General features: G+C 37.2%; 1 protein-coding gene across 3 annotated transcripts in view; it reads right to left on the bottom strand.

Moving 5' to 3' along the window:
• Positions 1 to 1,483: 1,483 nt before the first annotated feature.
• MRTFB (myocardin related transcription factor B) overlaps positions 1,484 to 19,926 on the bottom strand; it is a 79,455-nt gene continuing 61,012 nt past the window's right edge. For 2 of the 3 annotated variants that reach the window (XM_065683789.1, XM_065683787.1), the window contains 7 exons: positions 18,567 to 18,720; positions 15,537 to 16,562; positions 13,678 to 13,833; positions 10,734 to 10,892; positions 10,320 to 10,457; positions 8,710 to 8,770; positions 1,484 to 6,908 (listed from right to left, as the gene is read on the bottom strand). In XM_065683789.1, the coding sequence (XP_065539861.1) occupies positions 6,370 to 6,908; positions 8,710 to 8,770; positions 10,320 to 10,457; positions 10,734 to 10,892; positions 13,678 to 13,833; positions 15,537 to 16,562; positions 18,567 to 18,720 (2,233 nt within the window). In that variant the 3' untranslated portion in view covers positions 1,484 to 6,369. The remainder of the gene's footprint in view (positions 6,909 to 8,709; positions 8,771 to 10,319; positions 10,458 to 10,733; positions 10,893 to 13,677; positions 13,834 to 15,536; positions 16,563 to 18,566; positions 18,721 to 19,926) is intronic. The other variant, XM_065683788.1, reaches the window with a different exon arrangement.

The following is a 19,926-nucleotide window of genomic DNA, read 5'->3' as shown; positions in this document are numbered from 1 at the left end:
GAATGCCCATATCAGCTTGGGGATTATTTCTGTTTGAGACAGTGTAACTCAATGAGGAGCAGAAGTCTGTATTGGAAGGTGAAATACACCCGGTAATCTGCACTGATACTTCATTGGTTTTGACTTCACTCTGAGAGGCCTTAGAAGTTCATTTGCATAAGTGAACGAAATGTTGCATTTGACTCACAAATGAGGTTAAACTACCTGGGGAATGTTCAGAAGCTTACCTGATTTAGAAGGCTGTGCCTCTTCAAAGCTCTATGTGGCCTGTTTTGAGCAGCTCAGTGGAACCATGCCACCAGTCTGCGCCAGGACACTGACACGAGAGGTTCTCAACAGGAACATACATCTCTCTAGGATATCCCATTCAGTCTGTATTTCAAAATGTTGTTTTTGCCTCCTGAAAAATCTCACTTGAAGTGAGGAAAAAACTCTAGGTTTTTCCTTCCTTTTCACCCAGGCACCATGAGCCAGAACACTGACTCCCTCCCTCAATCTCTCTTGCAGCTGCTTTTATACATGACTTCAGTGTTGCAGTTTGTTCCCCTTTCCACCAGGAAACACTGTGGATTTACCCAAGAGATTATCCTGAGAAAATTTTGCTAGAGACTTGACTCTGTTGTTAACAAAGTACGCACTAGAATCATGTTATATTTTACCAAGTCTTACCACGGCATCTTGAGTTTTGATTTTTTTTTTTTTTAATGAGGATGGGTTTAAACTAGCGCTGTTCAGTGACCTCTTTAGTACCCCTAAGCAGTCATACACCATCACTGCATGCACTACATAATTTTAAGTCCTCTTCTGTGTTAAGACTTTAGAAGACTTTTCAAATAAGGTGTATTGCCCTTGTGGAAAAGAGCAGGGAATGTCCAAAATTGCTTAATATGTCTCTGCAATTGCATTGTCACAGCTGCTTGTGTTTGGGGGCGAACCCAAGCAGCTGCACATCATGTAAAAAACCCAGGGACAAACTATGAAATAAGGACTGTACGGATTATGAGCTACATATAAAGGTCATAGATTGCAATTGTTTTAATTTTTTATGAAGCCGCTTCATTTAAAATCTATTGATACATCTGTATTTTACCCATGTTATGTAAATTATTCTACAGCATTTTTTTAAAGTGACAAAAGCACTAAAAAGTCTGGGTTCTTACCCTACCTGCTCTTGAGAAAAGAACAGAAAACAGGAAAGGAATTAATGCAATAGTATTGCTTAAAAAGAGAAAAAAGTCCAGACCTAAACCGTGAGAGTACAGGAAGTCTATTCGTACAGATTTTGGCTGATTTTGAAGATAACCCATCAATCTTTTGGGGTTTGTGTAAGTGCAGATTTCATTCTTTTTTTTTTTTTTTTTTTGTTAGAAATGTAGTTAGAACATAGGCCGAACGTCACAATTTTTGTGATTATTATTAATCTGATTTTGTGATTATTATTAAAGATATTTTTCATTTTAATTAGTAAGCATGGACATATGAACACAGTTTTCCTTTTTTATTTGAGACACTTAGCAAAAATGCTGAAATATCAAACATTTCCTCAGTAGCTACAATATTGCCACTATGTACAAAATATTTGATAAATGTAGTACACATATAAAAATACAGTATGCATTACATATATACAGTACAATGTGCAAAACATATGGCATTCAAACATATGGAATTGATTTTAGGGGTGCAAACAGCAAATACAAAGGCATCATGGTTTCTTATAGAAAGGCAATACATAAACTGACGCCCTGATTGCCATAATTTGCATTTAGTAAAGTAGTGCTTAAATGAAGAGGGCCCTAGAGACAGGTGTCTATCTTCTTCTTTCCACAAAATGAGATGCTAAGACATAATTATGACTATGAAAATAAGAAGAGAAACACCTACTAGGGTTAGCATTATTTCTACTGCAAGCAGTACTGTGAAGAAAAATCCTATCTGGAAAAAAGCCTGTGCTAGTACTTAATACAAATTTCTCAAACAACAAAAACAAATCTGTACTGTTAAACATCAAAACCAGCTTTCAAAATATCTACATCCTTAATTTTAAAAAAAGTATGGATAATACTTCTGGGGACTTATTTCCTATGCTTCAAAATACAAAGTGCCTCCTTTGGCAATATAAATGGCAATACTTTGGTTCCTATTTAAATTTTTATATTATTATAATTTATTTTAGGCTGTCTTTTGAATATCTGAGCTGTATTTTTTTTATAAAAATAGTGTGATTATATAGTTATTAACCATTCCCTGCTTTTTATTGAGATTTTTCTCTCATAGCTAGAATGGCTTTTTGGCTAGATTTCTAAAAATATGCACTTTTAACTTAAAAAGTCTTTAGTCAGTATGGACACTACAGAACGATGTAGGTGTCTCTTTTTTTGCACTTTTTATTTATTCCTAGCAAATTGGTATAAAAGGAATATTTGAGATAACTTCAGGCTTTATGGATGCTCTTTATTGGCTATGTGTATACTATATGCAACTCCATTCCACATATCTTGTGTTAAAAACCATCTGTAGTATGGTCTAGAAGTCATCAAAAGGTGACTTAATAGACCACAATATAAAGTTTCAACAGATCATTAACTAGAGATAAATGAAAGAAAATTTTTTCCAGTTTTAATAGGATTTGCTTTAAGTTTATACACTGAAGATGTCATCCAAATAACAATAGTTTACATCGGTGAGCTGTACTGAGTTTGATTCAATAATGCCCTTCCAGTTACATGTATTCTGTGATTGCATTTTCTCTGCCTTGAAAACAGTTCAGCAGCTTGTGCCTGGTTTCCAGCTAGAGTTCCTGCACTTTTCAGGCATCTGAATGTTTGAGATACATAACATCGAAGTTTAACATTGAAAATTCCATCTTGATCACCCGCTTCCTTGAACATAACTCCTGGTGGTGAATTTAGAAGTACCTTGGAAAGAAACTTCAGTATTAAGTAGTGATTATTTCTAAAAGCTGTGGCAGGCTGTTGCCTCAACTTTTTAAAGGTCTGATTCTGCAAGCCCACATTGCTGGGTTAGACTCTAAATTCTGTAGTGAACAACTGCCATAAATACATTTTATTCTCAGAGAGAACTGCTATATTTATGACAAAGATTTCTGAAATATTTATAATGTTAAAAAAATTTTGCCTGTAAACTTATTTGCCTTAACTAATGCTGAATGGCACAAAAAGTGCATAACCAATACCATTTCTGTATTAAATGCAGGATGTCACTCCTCTTGACTTGTAAAACATGTCTGAGCTCTCTCAGTGTCTAGAAGTGTAAACGCCAACTTTTGATTTTCACACTGATAAAATGGCATTCCTAATTACTTTGAAGGATCTACTAACAACACATTTGATGGGATACGTTCCATTAGTATACTGCAGCCATTACATGGCGAATTTAGTGCCAGTGCATTCCTTTTGCAACTGTTCTCTTAATGAGAAGTATTCAGTTCTGCACAGTCGAACTGCACGGTCATGATTAAATTTCTAAAGATGTATTGTACTTGTGTGACAAAAATTGTCATGTAAAACATGCACACACAGAAGTCTTAAGCAAACCTATTTCTGCCATAACAGGCATTATAACTATGGCAAATACACATTTCAGAACAAAGTCTAAAGCAAACCATTATATATAAGGTTTAATACACAAGTCTGAAATGTACAAAAAAATAATCACACATTCCCTACACTAGAGTATTTGTACTTCAGAAACGAAAATGATCCCTTAATTTTTTATTTTTTTTTTTTTTTCAAATAGACTCTTAGAGTAGAAAGCTATGCTGTACTGATAACAACACATCTCAATTGTTTGGGTTTATTTCTGCACACAGATTCCTATGGATTAGTTAACATTCTACACTGCCAATAAGGATAGTTTTGTAGCAAGATGACTGCCAGTTTTAAGCTCTATTTACATGCACATCAAAATGACAGTACAGTTGCTCTAGGTTTATCTGTCCTCTAAAAATGAATTTACTTGCCTCTTAATCAGAAGGCAGGGTCAAAAAGGGGTAACTCTAACCACATGTATGTGGTATGATGTCTGATGTATTACACATAATAAATTGACAGTACTGCAGAACACTAAATTTCATTCAAAGTTGTTCCTATCAGACCAAGAGTCCTTAATTGCTATTCTCTTAACAGCTGAGGGCACTTAGTATCTCAGAGTATTAGCTCCAAAGATCATATGATGAAAAGGAATGCAAAAATTTGGGTGTGTTTGTTCAGCGTTACTGGAGAGTCCTATACAACGAAATTTTAAGGCAGACAGTCCATGTGTAATACTGTACTCAAGTATTGTAGGCACAGCAAGAAGCACTAAGGAAGGATGTCTTTCAGCTTCATCTTTTCTTGTGAAAATCTCCACAGATTGTTTTTCTTTACTTAGTTTCAGATTAAAGTAAATCCTGGCCTGTAAAACTACTGAACATATATAATGATTTTAAAGTGCTGGTAGCTGGATATGATGCAAACATATGATGCCAGTTTAAACCCTAAACCACTGATATAATCCACTATTTTATCTGAAGCCAATGGCATTGTGTAATATTAGTAAATCAGGCTGCATTGTGCATCTGGAGACATAAATTTTCAGTTAATTCCACAACACTTTCTGACAACACTATTTTGTTTCATGTTACCGTGACACTGTGGTGATTTTCATAAAATGTGACAGAGGTTGCTAAATAGTTAACAGCTACTTTCTGTTTTCATTATTTCTTTGATACTCTGACACATATCATTACTCTAAGAAGTAAACGAAAGCTTCAGGGCATTTTTCCATTAGTTCCTACAAAGTTTAATTTTTGAAAGATAGTGGTGAGGAAGGAATTCTGCAATGAGCTCAGTTTTCAGACTAGAAAATACTATTGCATTTCCACTGTTCAGGAAATAGGGGAATTTATCTTAATTTAGGAAATCCCTAGTAGGAAACAATTCCAATTTTATATCTGATTATCAGCCTACATCATCTATGGCAACATTTAACAGCTATCACCTGAGAGACAAGCATAGAATGTCAGAGTATTTTACTTCTGTTCGCATTTTGTGTTTTTGTTTTTTCTTCCACCTGCTTTCATAATAGACTGAAAAAAATTACCAAGGGCTTAAAAAATAGTATTTCCATGTGCTGTGCTTTAAGGTAAGAGCTTAATTTTTGCAATTACCTATTTCAGGTATGATATATGTCTTACCATGAAACAGTACATCCTGATACTGCTATTTAGGATTCTCACTGAGCAGCTTCTCTGTTTAGCTTCCCTGATGTTATGTAGTGGTAGACAAAGCTGTTCAATAGATATTCAATAGGAAATGATGGCTGTCCTGTCAGTACTGTCCCTGCAACTCGGTCCGATCCTACAAACATCTTTATTGAGGGCACTGGGATAGATGCTTGCAGGATCATAATGCACAACAGCATGAACTGAACTTTTCTGCTTCCTCAAACTGTTCTAATATGCTGAGATACTGGATGCAACGATCTAACAAATATCCTCAAGCATACAGTAAATTAGGATATTTATTATTTCCATTGCAGTAATCTCTTGTTTGAAGACCACTGTTCCCCTCTGTTTGCAAAAATAAGCTATACAAAGTTAAAAGAGTATACAAATAACTGTCTGATATACAGATTAAAACCTAGTTATTAAATCCAGAGCATCGCTATAGAAAATTCAGTGTTCTCAATATTACCTGGCATAGCTACAGTGGATTTCTTGCAGTTACACTTAATATCCCTTTGGATGCAGTTAAATTCTTCCCTCATGATTAAAGTATAGGGGAAGAGTTTTAAAAACCACAAAACCAAAACATAAAAACAACTTGAACAAAATAAGAGACTACATATATGAAATTTCACTGAACCAGCCAGTGCTTCTACTTGCCTTTGCCCTCACAATTCATTTTGAACCTGGCTCAGGCTATCCACAGGAACAATGAAGTGCAGCAATACCTCCCCCTCCCCCAAACGTTTGCTCACTGTGTCAATACAGTTGGCTGAAATTTGACTTTTTCTTCTCTAAGTTTAGCCACGTTGTGTTTCTCATTTAAGCATTACAAAGTCAAAGACATAACTTCTTTCTTAAATATCTGTGATGTATTTTACCTTGGGGCACTTTTAATCAGTAAGTACAATCATCCTTTCTTGAATTATGAAATACAGCTTTCAGAGGGCCCTGGTCTGCATTACTGCTAGGAGCATAAAGTAATTCACTGTTGTAAACTTGAAAATCAGTATGGAATTAACTTCAAGCATTTGTTCTTCCAAACATTACTGTCTTAATTTATCTTAACTGCAATCAGAATAATATAATAATGGACCTCTGCTGTAAAGAGACTCGCAGGTTGTGTTCTCGTTGGCTACAGCTTAATCCCAGTGCAACTGTAGATCTTGTGGATCTAGAAAGTCAGTGGAAAACACGCTGGGGGCAGTAGAACTGAGAGGAGTGAGTCCTGACGAGGAGCTCGGCATTGTGATGTCTAGCCATTCCATATTGTCCAAATTTGCATCAGGAAGGTCAAGAGACAAGCAGGAATTATTACTGGTAAACTGTGGGTCGGATGTTTCCATGGGTGAATGAGAGTGATCTAAAATGCTGGAGTGATTAAGTAGATCATTCTGGAGGTCTTCAATCAAAGAAAATGACTCTCTGTCCTCATTACTGCTTGTCAGTTGAGGAATTTCATTACCTGATGGTAAAGTTCCATCCAAGAGGGCTTCAAGTTGGTTTTCCAAACTTATAGACAAGCTGGTGGTTGGTTCTAATGACACAGGAGGAGGGGCCATTTGGATTTGTGGTGGTGGGCGGGATATCACTGTGTTCACTGGCATTGTAGTGATGTTGGCTGTTACTGGTCTCATTTTAGAAATGGGAGATGGTTCCTCCTTTATTGGAAGGGTAATCTCTGTAATAAAACCAAAACCAAAACCAACCCACTATTGAATACAGAAAAGATAATGACATATCCTTAGGCTTACAACATCCACCGCTTTTTTTGCACACTTTGAGATGCTTCCACAGTGAACTCAACGGAGTAGGAGCAATTTTGCTGTTCTGATATGCTAACCCTACATACGTAAGATTATGTCAGGTACTCTGTGAACAACAAAGTATTTTAAAACAAGTTCCAGAGTTCTGCTTTCAGTAATATTTCAGCCAATCAGAATATTTATATTGATGAAAAAAGGAACAATTTTCTAGATGTTAACTTTACCTCATTCATGTTTATAGTTCTGACTAATCAGAATAATTATGGAACCAACACATTTCCAATTTTCAGCTCCATCCCTGTTTAGTACTACGTCCACCTTGATGATCAGAGTCACAGAGATCAATCTAGGATCTAAAACTACTCTTTCTGTCAAGAAATTCCATATAAGATAGTGGCATTAACAATAAAAGGAAATAAAGTATGAGTTCCAATTAATTCTTATACATTAATGGAATCCAAAAGATTAGACAGACCAGAACATGGAAATAAATCCTCTAATACAGGTGATGTTTCTGCCAGCAAAAGTATACCTGACAATGTATTTTACACCAGTTTTCCAAGCAAATCACACATCCTTAAAACCTGTAAGAGCATCTATTAAAAGGATTACTTAGTAAAAAAAGCAAAGCATTATTAAATGGACCCTCTCACACTCTTGAGGTGCCTTAATAAACTAAATATTTTTCTTTGTAGAACTTGCTTATGTAAGTACAAGAGCCCTGAATACTTTACTTTGTTTTTCATTAAGATGATCAGGAAACAGCTGCCTTTTTATTGCAACTTCACAAACCTTCAAATAGGTTTAGTAACATAACACTTGAAGATCTAAGTAAGCACAGCATGTTTCCTACATCCTCTGTTCCAGTTCAAACTACCCATGCAATATTTCAATAAAAGCACTGACAGCATTCTTCCATTTAGCTTGAGTTGTTCACTGCACAGGTCACTTATCTCAGTCTGTCACTGCCTACTCCATTTTCTTCAGCTGACTTTGCAATTTGCTTTGAAAAAGAGAAAATACTGCAATGTTTAGAATATGGCTAAAATCTTCTAATAGCCCACAATCAGTCACTTCTGTCCTGGCATTCATGGCTGTCAAGATCCTTATATGACAGTAGTACAAAACATTAAGTTAATTGAATTGCTTGGCACCAGAACATTTCCCAGTATTGGAATGGCTTCTTGGTCTACAAAGCCTAATTATGCCTGAAAGCCGCCTCCTACTGCAAAGCTACCTTTGTATGTTACTCCAGTTATTTCGTCTGCTTTCTGATAGCTTCCTTATGTTAACTGACATAGAAAGTTTTTATTCATCAATGCCTTGATGTAGTTCATACATATTTTTTCTGGTAATGTGTCTTTCTTTGATGTTTAAGAGCTGATAATACGTGGTTATATGTAATGAAATTTTAGTATCAACACTGCTTTAACTCTTACTCTATTTTTTGTGTAATTTCAATATATGTTATATGGACGTGCTCAACTTTTTCAATTTTGATAAAATAAATCTGTGGTAACCTGCATGTGTTTTGGTAAATGTTTCCTTTAATAGATAATAAATGCAAACTTCCAGAAATATAAGTTTCATCCAGTTTGTAGAGCTTCTATCTCCTCTCCCTGGTAGAATTCTTTCCTTTCATTCATTTGAGTAAAGTACTGAATTTTTATTCTCAGGTTTTAAATCTCTGTATCAGATAGATGTCACTTAGCTTACCTCCGCTCTTGATGAGAATATCAAACAGATCATCCATCTGCTGACTATGCGCACTGGAAATCTGTAATGCATGAGAAAAGAGTTATTCTTTTTCATATAGTGTTTATGCCTAAGGTGACTGAGCCTAACACTTCTCAATGGTACGTAAGTACTAACCTATGATCAAGACTAAGATTATTCATATGAAACTGTCAAACTGGAAAACAGAGAAATAATTTGGAGAGACACTTGTGAATCCCTGTGGTCATTTTCAATACAAAGGAATAGGGAAAAAATCTGAAAAGCACGACAGATTTCACAAAATCAACCCAGAGGAGAGGTGCTAAAAACTAGGGCTAAGAAGGACAATTACTAGACCTCTCTTGTACCAGGAGAAGTATCTGGAATAACTGCTGTGCTTTCTCTCAGACATAGCCTGTGAATAGCAGGATGCATTTTGTTAGGTATGGTTTTGTTGGTTGTTGCCTTGTTTGTGTTTTGTATTGTAGGTTTGGGGTATTTTTTCTTTTTTATCTTTTTTCCAATCTGTAGATTCATGTTCTTTTCTTTTTTAAAGGGGAGGGGAAGCTTTCATCAACTGTTTATCTGTTTGTTTTAAACAGCCATCTCCTGAACATCTGAACCTTAAGCAAAAGTTAAAAAAATCCCCACAAACCCATTCCTTCAAAAACTGTGCAGGAAAAATGGAGACTTTCATGATGGCCTCAAAAACTGGGGAAGAACTCAAAAGATGGGAAGTAATTTGTTATACTCTGGTACAACCCTGTTATAACCTTTGTCTGGTATAACTTACAACCTGGTATAACTCTGGTTATACTGTGGAGATGTGAAATAATTTGTCATCCCAAAATCCAGCTCCTGAAGAGGCCGGTGGGGAGGCTAACTGGCAGTCAGTCATGTAAGACCTGTGTGCCTTCAGACCTGTGTGCCTTCACTGTGAGGATGCCTCACACATGCCAAGAACATATGGAATGGCATTAGAAACTCATGCTTCTGTCTGAGTGTCTGCCACCATGAAACCAGCAACCAATACCAAGTCACTGCAATACCTTATCTTTTGGAATAGTTCTGAAACACATGAGGTTAGGGATGCTCATTAGTTTTGTTTGCAACTTTCCTCCAACATGAAAGGGTATCGTGGTAAACTGGCAAAGCAATCTGTAGAATTATTCATCAAGCTCACTAAATATAGATTCTTTTCAGGCAAGCACCTGGGCTCATGTGTATTATGTCTGCCTAAATGTGTATAAACACAAACACATTCTCCTCAAGTTTACTTGAATTTACTTTCTCTCTTTTAAGCCTGAAGTTTGGGTATCATACATCCTTGAAACAAGTTGGGCAAAGGCTAGCTATTAAGTAGCAATAGCAGCATTATCCCACTACATGTATTGCCAACTGAATACCGTAAGAGTTACTTACATCTGTCTATTGCTTTAATAAAAAAGAATCATGAAATGGGAGTCCTGTAGTTAAATGCAGTTATGAAAACAGTAACAGAGTATGTTAGACAATCTTGACACCAAACAAAGTACTAAAATAAGCAATGGCTGTGATAAATCTAAAGAAAAAAAGATGTTTTTAATAGACTAAAAGGAGGAAATAACTACCTCACGGTGCGATGTCTGAATATTGCGGGTCTGTTTTATGGCCTCTTCATACCGAGGAGGATCTTTTGTCTTGGATACTGTGTTGTTGAAGAGGGTTTGTTGAACAATATAAGGCTGGGCTTGAGATGGAGAACCAGGCTGCATGAAATAACAAAACAGTGACTAAACAATAGGCTTTAGTGAATTCAAGCTGACCAAGTTCTACAGCTGACTGTATTGTCATACCGATCTACATACTAACAAATATCAATAGTATTGGTAATCTGAGGGATAATAGTTTCCTCACACGTACATAACACATACACATTATTAAAATCTACAAAACTTTCTTCCTCCTTGAGTGAGCTGCAGTATGTACTTTAAGAACAATAATATAAACCTGAACTTTATGGAACATAGTGGGGCTAACCTTACCTTATTAGGAGTTGCAGGTCCATTCTGCACAGAGGGGACCTGGTTACCACCAGTGTGAATGTTAGAGTTTGATGTCTCGTTAATAAAAGATTGTGAAGGTGTTGTAACTGGTGCAGTCTGATAGGAAAATACTGCATTTGATGTGGTGGGTGGAAAAACCTGTAAAGGATTAATATATCAGTCTTAGGTTTTGTTGTCTTTTTTAATTAATAACATTGGGTAAAAGACATTAATAAATTTTAAGACCTGCTTGTTTAAATTCCCTGTTAAGGGAATGTTATATGTACTGATTTTTACCTCCAGTGGAATAATTTGTCAATCTAGAGCAATTACTGTTTGAAAGAAAGTTTGTGCTGTGACATGGTTTCATTCATCACTGATAACTAAAAATATTTCCCTGCAATTTTTCAGGAAGCATGAGGGAAGTGCACTAATACAATTTTTCCCAAATACATTCAGCAGAGTATGGAACAGTTTATTACAGGCTACATGATTTCCCCACCTAGTGGACAGTCAATAAAACTAACTTATTTCTGACGTGATAAAAAACTAGTATATATATCCACACCTGTCCTTGCTTTAAGATAGAATGGTTTGGTTTGTGCCATATAATTCTAATTTATTTTATCTAAAAATATCTATGAGTAGTGAGGGAGAGGCAAAAGGTATAAGTGATGAACTTGGGTATCAACTACAAATTTGGTTACTGGTATATAAACTTTTTATTTATTCGACTGATAGTCCATACAGTCACTGTAAATGATTGCCAGCAGTATCCTGCTTCTCATATTTTTAAGTTAAAGGGAGAGAAAGAGGGGCTATGAATATATGAGTGTGCAAGACTGTATCACTCCCAGAATACCAAATTAAGTCTGCTGTGAAAGGGTTTGATGCAGTTTTTGTTAGCCCCCTCGATCATCTGTGTGAAAACTCGTACTTTCCAGCTGTCTGGCACTGGGGGGGAATGGCTGAGGAGATGTTTTTCAGTTCATTCAATAATGAGACAAGGGCCATGTGGCAGCTACAATGTGAAGAGACATCTCAAGTGTGTAGGAGAAAATAAATGGAATAATCAGCTGGTTTACATAAAAATCTAAGCTACCTGAGAAAGTGTAGACAGATTCAAGGGAAACTGGTTCTGGGAAAAACCTGTTTATAGAGGTGATAACTATTAGGAAGACCAACTTCACTAAAAAAAGTTAAATTAGTAAGTAGCATTATTCACTCACAGTTCATTAGCTCAATCTGCCTGCTGAAATAGCCAACCCTCGTGAAATGTAAACAGCAGAGAGGCAGAGCTAATGCTCAGTGCATAAAGACTGTCTTGATGTGTTGTACCACATTAGTATCTTACGGTGATGAAGAAAGCAGTGCAATTATGGTGCTGGTCTCCTGTGTAAGAGTTGGCAGTAGATGTGTGAGAGAACCAGCTAGGACTGGTAGGCAGAGCAGCTCTGGGACAGCTAGATGAGAGGGAACTCTGCTGGGAACTGTGCTGTCTCCATGACAACTGATCTGAATAGGGGAAAGACCAGAGGGTTCAATCCTTGGTTATCTCCTGCAATCACTTCAAGGAACTTGTAGTCAGCAGATGAAGCAAACTGCTAGTTTGGCACAGGTATACACCTTAGGATGACTGGAAAATTTCTATATGGGACTTGTCAAATTAATGAGGTAAGATTAGCCAGCCCCTCACCAAATGCCAGGGAACCTGGATGAGATCTCTTTTTGGGTCTCTGTGTCAGTTTTGACTTCTGTAGGATAAGCTCAGTGTTGATGAAAAGAAACAGATTGAACAAGTAGTCTGAAGAGTGGTGATGTGCATCTAGTGTGCTCCCCTTTATTAGCCAGGCATCTAGAAAATGGCAGGACATAATTGTTCATCTTTTGAGGTAACTTTTATCTGGAACAAGAGCCTTAGCAGAAGCAGATTAGAGGACACTGCACAGGTAGAACATGGTTTTTATGATGCACTTTTGTAAACTGAAATATAAACTTTGAAGGCTTAGATATTTTGTAACAGTTACAGGAAAATTACTGTAAAAATTAGCCTATTCATCTTGAAATCTCAGTTGCTTCTGAACTACTCTTTCCTTGAGACAGGCTGAAAAACCTTGCCTAGTGATAGTACTGATAGGAGCCCGGGAGTTGTTAGCACTGGTTAAGGAAGCAATAAAGGTATCTCTGAGCCCCTAATAATAGAGGTCAGCCAGAAAGAGGCTCAGAGGAAGAGGAAGCCCTTTCTTTTGTGATGACTGGTGCTGTTGGATTGATCTGTATTACCATATGAACGTGATTGGACTGGCAGTCTCAGCTGTGCATCCAGTGCTGATCTATGTCTGTTTTGGAATGGGACATTACAGAACTGACTGAGGAAGAGAAGGATCTCTCTGAATCACTGCCTGCATTACTCAGGAAGAGATGTATCAGAGGTATGGTAGGGTTCTGACTCACTGGAATTGCATCCTCAGTATCTGAGTCCATAGCTTTCTTAGCAAGTAAGGATGCAACCAACAAGGAAAGCAGGAAAACTAAAAGGAACTCATTTAAAAGAATAAATCTCTGAAGACATAGGGAAAAGCTTTCTCTTAAGAACTGCCTACAGGAACTGTCCATTTTGAAGCAGCAGCAAATAAGAGAAACTGACTAAAATACCTGGTATACCACTTCTGCCAAGCATGTGGAAGAATGTAGTAGGAGTGGTGCCAGAAGACTACCAGTAAGAGAAAAAGTCCTTCAGCCTTCTGTATTTATTTTCAGCTGAAAAACAAAGTCCTGCATGGACTAAAATGTTGGAAAGAAAAGTTGTAAGCCCATTGTATTACACAGAAAAACATGGTAGAGAGATGTTAGGTGACTTGACCATTTATATATGATGCAGATGACACTGCCCAGAATTAGATTACACAACTATATATCTTAATGTTTGTTGCTATCCACAAACCTTTCTGATTTGTTGGGTATGACCAAGTGCATGCTGCGTGATGGTGTTTTGTTTTGATTGTGGAGTATGCATCTGAGGTGCTGCCTGGACCAGGCCAGAGGAAGAAACAGGAGCAGGTATTTGTGATGGGGTCTGTATTCCAGCTTGTGATTGAGCCTAAAGGATGAAGATAAAATATATGCATTATTTGTATCTCACAGTAAATTATATAATGTAAAATTCTATTGCATAGATTATGCAGAATGGCAATAACATGTATTCTGGGAAGGATGAGTGTGAACTGTGTATAGGAAACAAAATTTTTACTCTGCCACTGGTGAGTTCCAGGTAAAAGGTTTTAGAAAGTTTAAGGAAGATAAAGACAAAGTGGAGAGGATTAAGTGAAGAGCAATGAATATAGTATAAGAGATAGAGAGAGCATAACCAGCAAGAAAGGATTATAAGAACTGTGTTTGAATAACCAGAAAGACAAAACTGATGATGCAAGAAAAAGGTTGTTTTTAAGATGATCATAGTTCAGCCTGGAGAAGAGGCTGCATGGAAACCTCAGAGCAGCCTTCCAGTATCTGAAGGGGGCCTACAAGGGTGTTGGAGAGGGACTCTTCATCAGGCACTGTAGTGATAGGACAAAGGAGTGATGGGTTCAAAGTTAAACAGGGGAGATTTAGGTTAGAGAGACAGAAGGAGCTCTTTCCTTCTTCTTTGTGAGGGTGGTGAGGCATTGGTACAGGTGCCCAGAACAGCTGTGGCTGCCTAGGTCTTGGAGCAACCTGGTGTAGTGTGTCCCTGCCCATGGCAGGGGGATGGAACTAGATGATCTTAAGGTCTTCAACCCAAACCATTCCAGGATTCTATGATTCTATAGTCAAAGTAGTTTTTAATGGCCACTGAAAGGCAAGAAGCATGTCTAACCCCAGGAAAAGATAATTTTAGCTGGTAGTTAGGAAAACTTCTGCAGTATCAGTGAAATGAAATACCAGAAACTGCTGCTTATGGTTGTTAGAGAATGCTAGCAGGATTTCGGAACAATTTAGACAAAGATCTGTCTGGCTGCATAGCTACCAGGAACCACCTCTTGCACTGTGGACTGTGCAAGAATCAGAATTTTACAGCCCTCATAAATGTTGCTAAATGCAACTGTGCACACACAGCACCAAAGCCTCAGCCCACAGCATGCCACAGCAGCCAAGTACAAGCCGGGGCTGAAAGAATACTTTGCTGGCACAATAACCATGTGAGTGGCAGGAGATTTCATCTAGTCCCAATATCTACCTTTGACCAACAGGTTAAACTGTTTCAGTTTGGTCAGGTTACTCTTAAACCTCTTCATTTATAACCTATCTTGGTTTATGCTGTATTTATTCACTGTGATACTACCTATAATCAGTCTAGAAATAATATTTGTGTAACTGTGGTTTCTTTCTATAGTTCCAGCAGGGTCCTACAACCTAGCATTCACATTTTTAACTACGAGCCATCAGCACACAAGAAGTTCAAACACCCATTTTGCAAACAGGTGTACCCAAATTAAAGCCCTGGGTTTACAGCTATTACAATTTGAAGTTAACAACCTGGTAGCATATGCTGATATAAATCAACACCAACTGTGCATGAAGACAGTGCATGGAAAGGCAGGTACTTTTCAGAAAGTATCTGGGAACAGAAGCTGCAAAGAAAACAAGCACTGGAAGTTATAAAGAGATTGGCTCTTTAAGTTTTTCTGCCCTTTTACCTAAAGCAGAAAAAGGCTAAGCCTGATTTTTAAGTTAATCTTACAGACAGCACATTTACCTAATTATAGTAAGTTATGCAAATAGTGCCATGCAGTTTTCATGATGGAAAAATAAAAACACCTTTACCTGCAACTTTATATTTCCAACTGGTAGCTGCACTGCAGTGGCAGAATTCGGTCCCTGGATAGACAGAGGAAGGAGCAGCTGTGCAGTTCCTTGGGTAGTTAATAAAGCTTGAGGTTGGGCAACAACTGCAGTTTGTGGCTGCCGCTGTGGATTAACATAAAATTGAGAAATGGCATTCTGAGGTTCAGCTTTGGCCACAGATATCTCCTGCTTGATAACAACTGCCTTTTTGGCAACTGGATTCTGGCCACTATTATATACCGATTGTCCTAAAGAATGACTAGCTACAGGTACAGATTGACTGGTACTAGAGCAATCAGTAAGGGCATTTTCATCTTTGACAGCAGTACTGAACTGCTTCTGTTCCACAGCAGCTGAGTTACCAGAAGTCTGAGATTGTTGCTGTTGTCCCCGTTTTTCAACCTCAAGTTGCATTTTCAGGACTTCCACAAGTTTTTGCTCTTGTTCCAGTTTCCTTTTGAGCTCTTCAATCTGCTTTTCTTTTTCTTGAAGCTTTCGGTCCTTTTCTGCTACATCAAACTCCATGGTTGAGATGTTTCCGTTACTGCGATTCTGATTGTCATCAGTTGTATTTGCTCTTAGCGGTGAAGTACTTAAGAACTGGGATGGTGACATCATGGTCATCATTTCTGTGAAAGTATCTGCCATACTAGTGTCATCTGTGCTTAGACTAGATTGTTCTGAAGGAGAGGGAGATACAGGCAAAGGAGAGCTAATGTTTTCTGTATTCACTGCTTTGCAGCCAAGTCCAGTAGATGTTTTTTCTGGAGGAAAGCTGGATATCGTGTTAGCCGCTGGTTTATTTAGTGTTGCAACAGGAAATGACACAGACACTTCCCCAGTGTTACCTGCGGCCCCAGTAGAGGTGACTGCTGTAACAGAGCTACTAGTTGCAACCCCATTGTTATTAAGATCTTGATAGGTTTTCAGACGCTCAATAAGATCTGTTTTTGTTCCTGACACTGGTAATCCCCTCAATTTCAACTCCATTTTAAGCTCAGCTACCTGAAATAAAGCACAACAGGAAAAAATCAGAACTTACTTATATACATTCTACCTTATTCCATCTTAATAATTATTTTCAGCATATTCACTAGTTATTACACCTCTGAGTTCGGGCACTGTGCATGATCTGTAAGCACATTTCCATGACCTCCTACTTCATTTCACTGTTTAAGCTGCTAAAACCTTAGTAGTGTTAAGTCGTTGTACGATGAATAACAGCAAAGTCATGCAGATTTTTCGTAAGTATTCAAAAAGGGAAAGTGAATGTACAGGTCTAATTCTGGGCTAAAAGCTTCTGAAGCAAACCTGTAGAGGGTGGCAGCAGTGCAGATCAGAACACTGAACACCAGCATGCTGAACACCTTGTTACACCGTCAAGACACATAGATCTGAGAAATGTTACCAGGTCAGTTGTCAGTCGGATGACTCAATAGACCCATCAAGCACAAAAGGCTTCTCTCACTAATTAGCAACTGAACAATTGAAGCTATGTGTCATCTAGGTTTCTTCTATAAACAGAAAAAGTGTAAGCAATCAAAATTAACCCGATTTCTGGAATAAAAATGTTCTCAGTTTTCCAGTAAGATTCCAGACAAAGTGAAGTGCAAATGTGTTGAGTGTAAATTAATTCTGTGATTCAGTCACAATGAATGGCTTCCATTTATGATATACATACACCACATCTAACTGTAGAGTGTTTGGGCTACATGTATGTTACAACTACCTCTGAAAGAGTAAAAGGTAGTGACCTCAAATATTTCAATATTTTGCCAGTCTAAAACTTTATAGGTCCTCATGATTTGGAAATGATGAAAAGACACATCAATCCTTTAGCATCTCTGACAACCACATCAATTCCGTGTTAAATAACTGTCTGCCTAACAGTGATTATCAGCTGTTTCCCAGTCTGGTCTCCTCTACCCTTGTTTGAGAGTGCTTTCCAATCGTTCTGGGTTTCAGCAGTGCATTTCAGCATTAATCAGAGCTGATTTAGATGTTCGGTGTTAAAATCACCACTAGCAGGTCTGCGTATATTATTGCTACTACATTAGCAGGAATATCAAAAAATTATGCAGAAATGGGTAAGTGAACAGCTTCAATCACTGCAAAGCACAAATTCAGATATTAAATATCTTAAACAGTTACTAGTTAATAACTTAAAAGTTTGAAAAGGTTATTTCAAATGCTGTTTTGAATTGAATTTTATAGGTTTGTTTCATACTAAAAGACTGGCTTTAGCTGATGACAGTACATTCTTGTCTTGAAAATCTGATCTTCTGAAACCCTTTTTTTTATCCTATCAAGCCTAAAAAAATATTCCCATCCCTCAGAAACCCAATGCTTTGTAAAGAGAGACATGAAGCAACTGCCCACTAGATGTCCCTGCTCCTCTGTTCAGGTCTGGCACATTCCTGGGGTTGCTATTGAAAGGATCTGAATCTAAACCCCCCCCAAGCTTCTTCAGACTCACTTTCATTAGGTACTTCACCGTGTTAATTCCTGTTGATGTATTTCGAAGAAAGAAAATCCTATACAATCCCTTCATATTACAGTTAAAGAGAGTTTACACGGTTATAACTTTAAGACGCTTTTATGAAATTTAGTGTTAATTTTCAGATGATGTATTGAACTCTCGTAAAAAGATATCTTATTTTCTATTTTCTTTTACAGAGAAAATAGTGTTCCAGTGTTTAATCTGCCTGGGCTAGAACCTCATATGAAAGGTACCTCACAATTTACCCATGCGATCTGTCCGAATTCTTCCTCTTCTAATTCTATGGGAAGAAAAATAATTTCCAGAACATATGCACGTGAGGAGGCTCACTCAAACAAATATTTAAATCCAAAAGAGTTGTGTTTGAAAACTTTGACAATCTTATAGTAAATAATTAAAAGTACAGTCTTCATTGGTAAATAATATCCAGTCTTACTCTTGACAGTAACAGTTTGCAAATTATGATCTATGGTAATGCAAAGGAACGGACAAATCCCTTTTATTTTTACCTTCAAGTCATCCAAGCTTGAAGGCAGAGGTCCTGGTTTCCGGCTAGGAATATTAGTGTTCTGTCTTGGGGAGCTGGCAGCTGAGGTGGGTGTGCTGCTGTTCAAATTAGTCAGTGGCGTGTTCCCATTGTTACTCTGCTTGTCATTCAGTGGCCTTCAAGTGATAAAAAAGGGGGCAGTAATGTCAATGCTAAATATATTATGTTTTCAGTCAAGAAGCTGTGATTCTTAATCTAGTGTCTCATCAAATTAATGGACAAATTGATTTTTTTTCAAACAAATACATGTTTAACATAAGACATTAAGTATTTTTAGTAAAACAGCACAGAGAAAAAAACGTAACAGGAGCGTAGAATGTTGGTATTTTATTTTCTCTTCAGTGAAGCATACTAATTTAATTTTCATGGTTTTTATTATTGTCATGGTATCCCTGAAGGACACTATGGACTGTAGAAACAGTTCATACAAATCACTCATTAACTAGAGCAACTAGTTAAGGTTTTGTTTGACATCAATAAGAAAACCCACAATATTGAAATATGCATCAAACCAACATATATGCCCCCATGCTCACACATAATAAGGACCAATGTGAAGGCAGTTTAGCCTCAAGATGATGCATTCTTATCAGCTGTACTCATAAGAAGTATCTCATATGAGGATCTCAAAATAATTGTAAAAAACTTGAAAATGCCATCATTGACACCAGCTACCATAAGTCAGATCTTTTACTTCGTTCAACTGATTTATGAAGAAATGTTTCTGAAATGTCAGTAAATGGAACAGAAGAAGCGTGGGTAAGCAGGCAGAAACATCTCTAGTCCAAATGTTAGGATACATGGTAATTATAAATATAACCACAGATGGTATCTTTAACTTTTCTAGACTCACTTGCTGAGGAAAAATAACTTGGTGAAAACTCATATAAAAAAAAAAAAAAAAAACAACAAACCCCAACACAGTTGAAAGTCATTTGAATTTAGGGTTGTGTGACTGTGGCATATTACACTATAAGCACTTCCAGGAAAAGACTGATCTTAGATGGTGAGAATGAAACTCTGCAGATAGTAGTCATCTTATTCTGCTATAGGGTGTTGGCAATGCTTTAAAGATTGATTTTTCTGACTGCTTCTACCTCTAAATCAGAAAGTATATTTCTCACTGTTGATCTCACTATCAGATCAACACTGATAAGGAACTCTTGTAAGCATCAGTGATGAAGCTACATCCAGTAGCTTCAGTGATGAAGCATTTTATCCAATTTACAATGACTGTTTCTTCTTTTTTGTAAAACTGTAAAAATGCGCTCTGTGAAACCGATGTAAAAGGACAATAAAACCACAGTAGTATGTGTCTTTGT

Source organism: Lathamus discolor, chromosome 6, assembly GCF_037157495.1.
Source record: "Lathamus discolor isolate bLatDis1 chromosome 6, bLatDis1.hap1, whole genome shotgun sequence".
Classification (NCBI taxonomy): Eukaryota; Metazoa; Chordata; class Aves; order Psittaciformes; family Psittacidae; genus Lathamus; species Lathamus discolor.
Note: the sequence above shows the minus strand (reverse complement) of the source record. Positions and strands in the feature narration are given on the sequence as shown.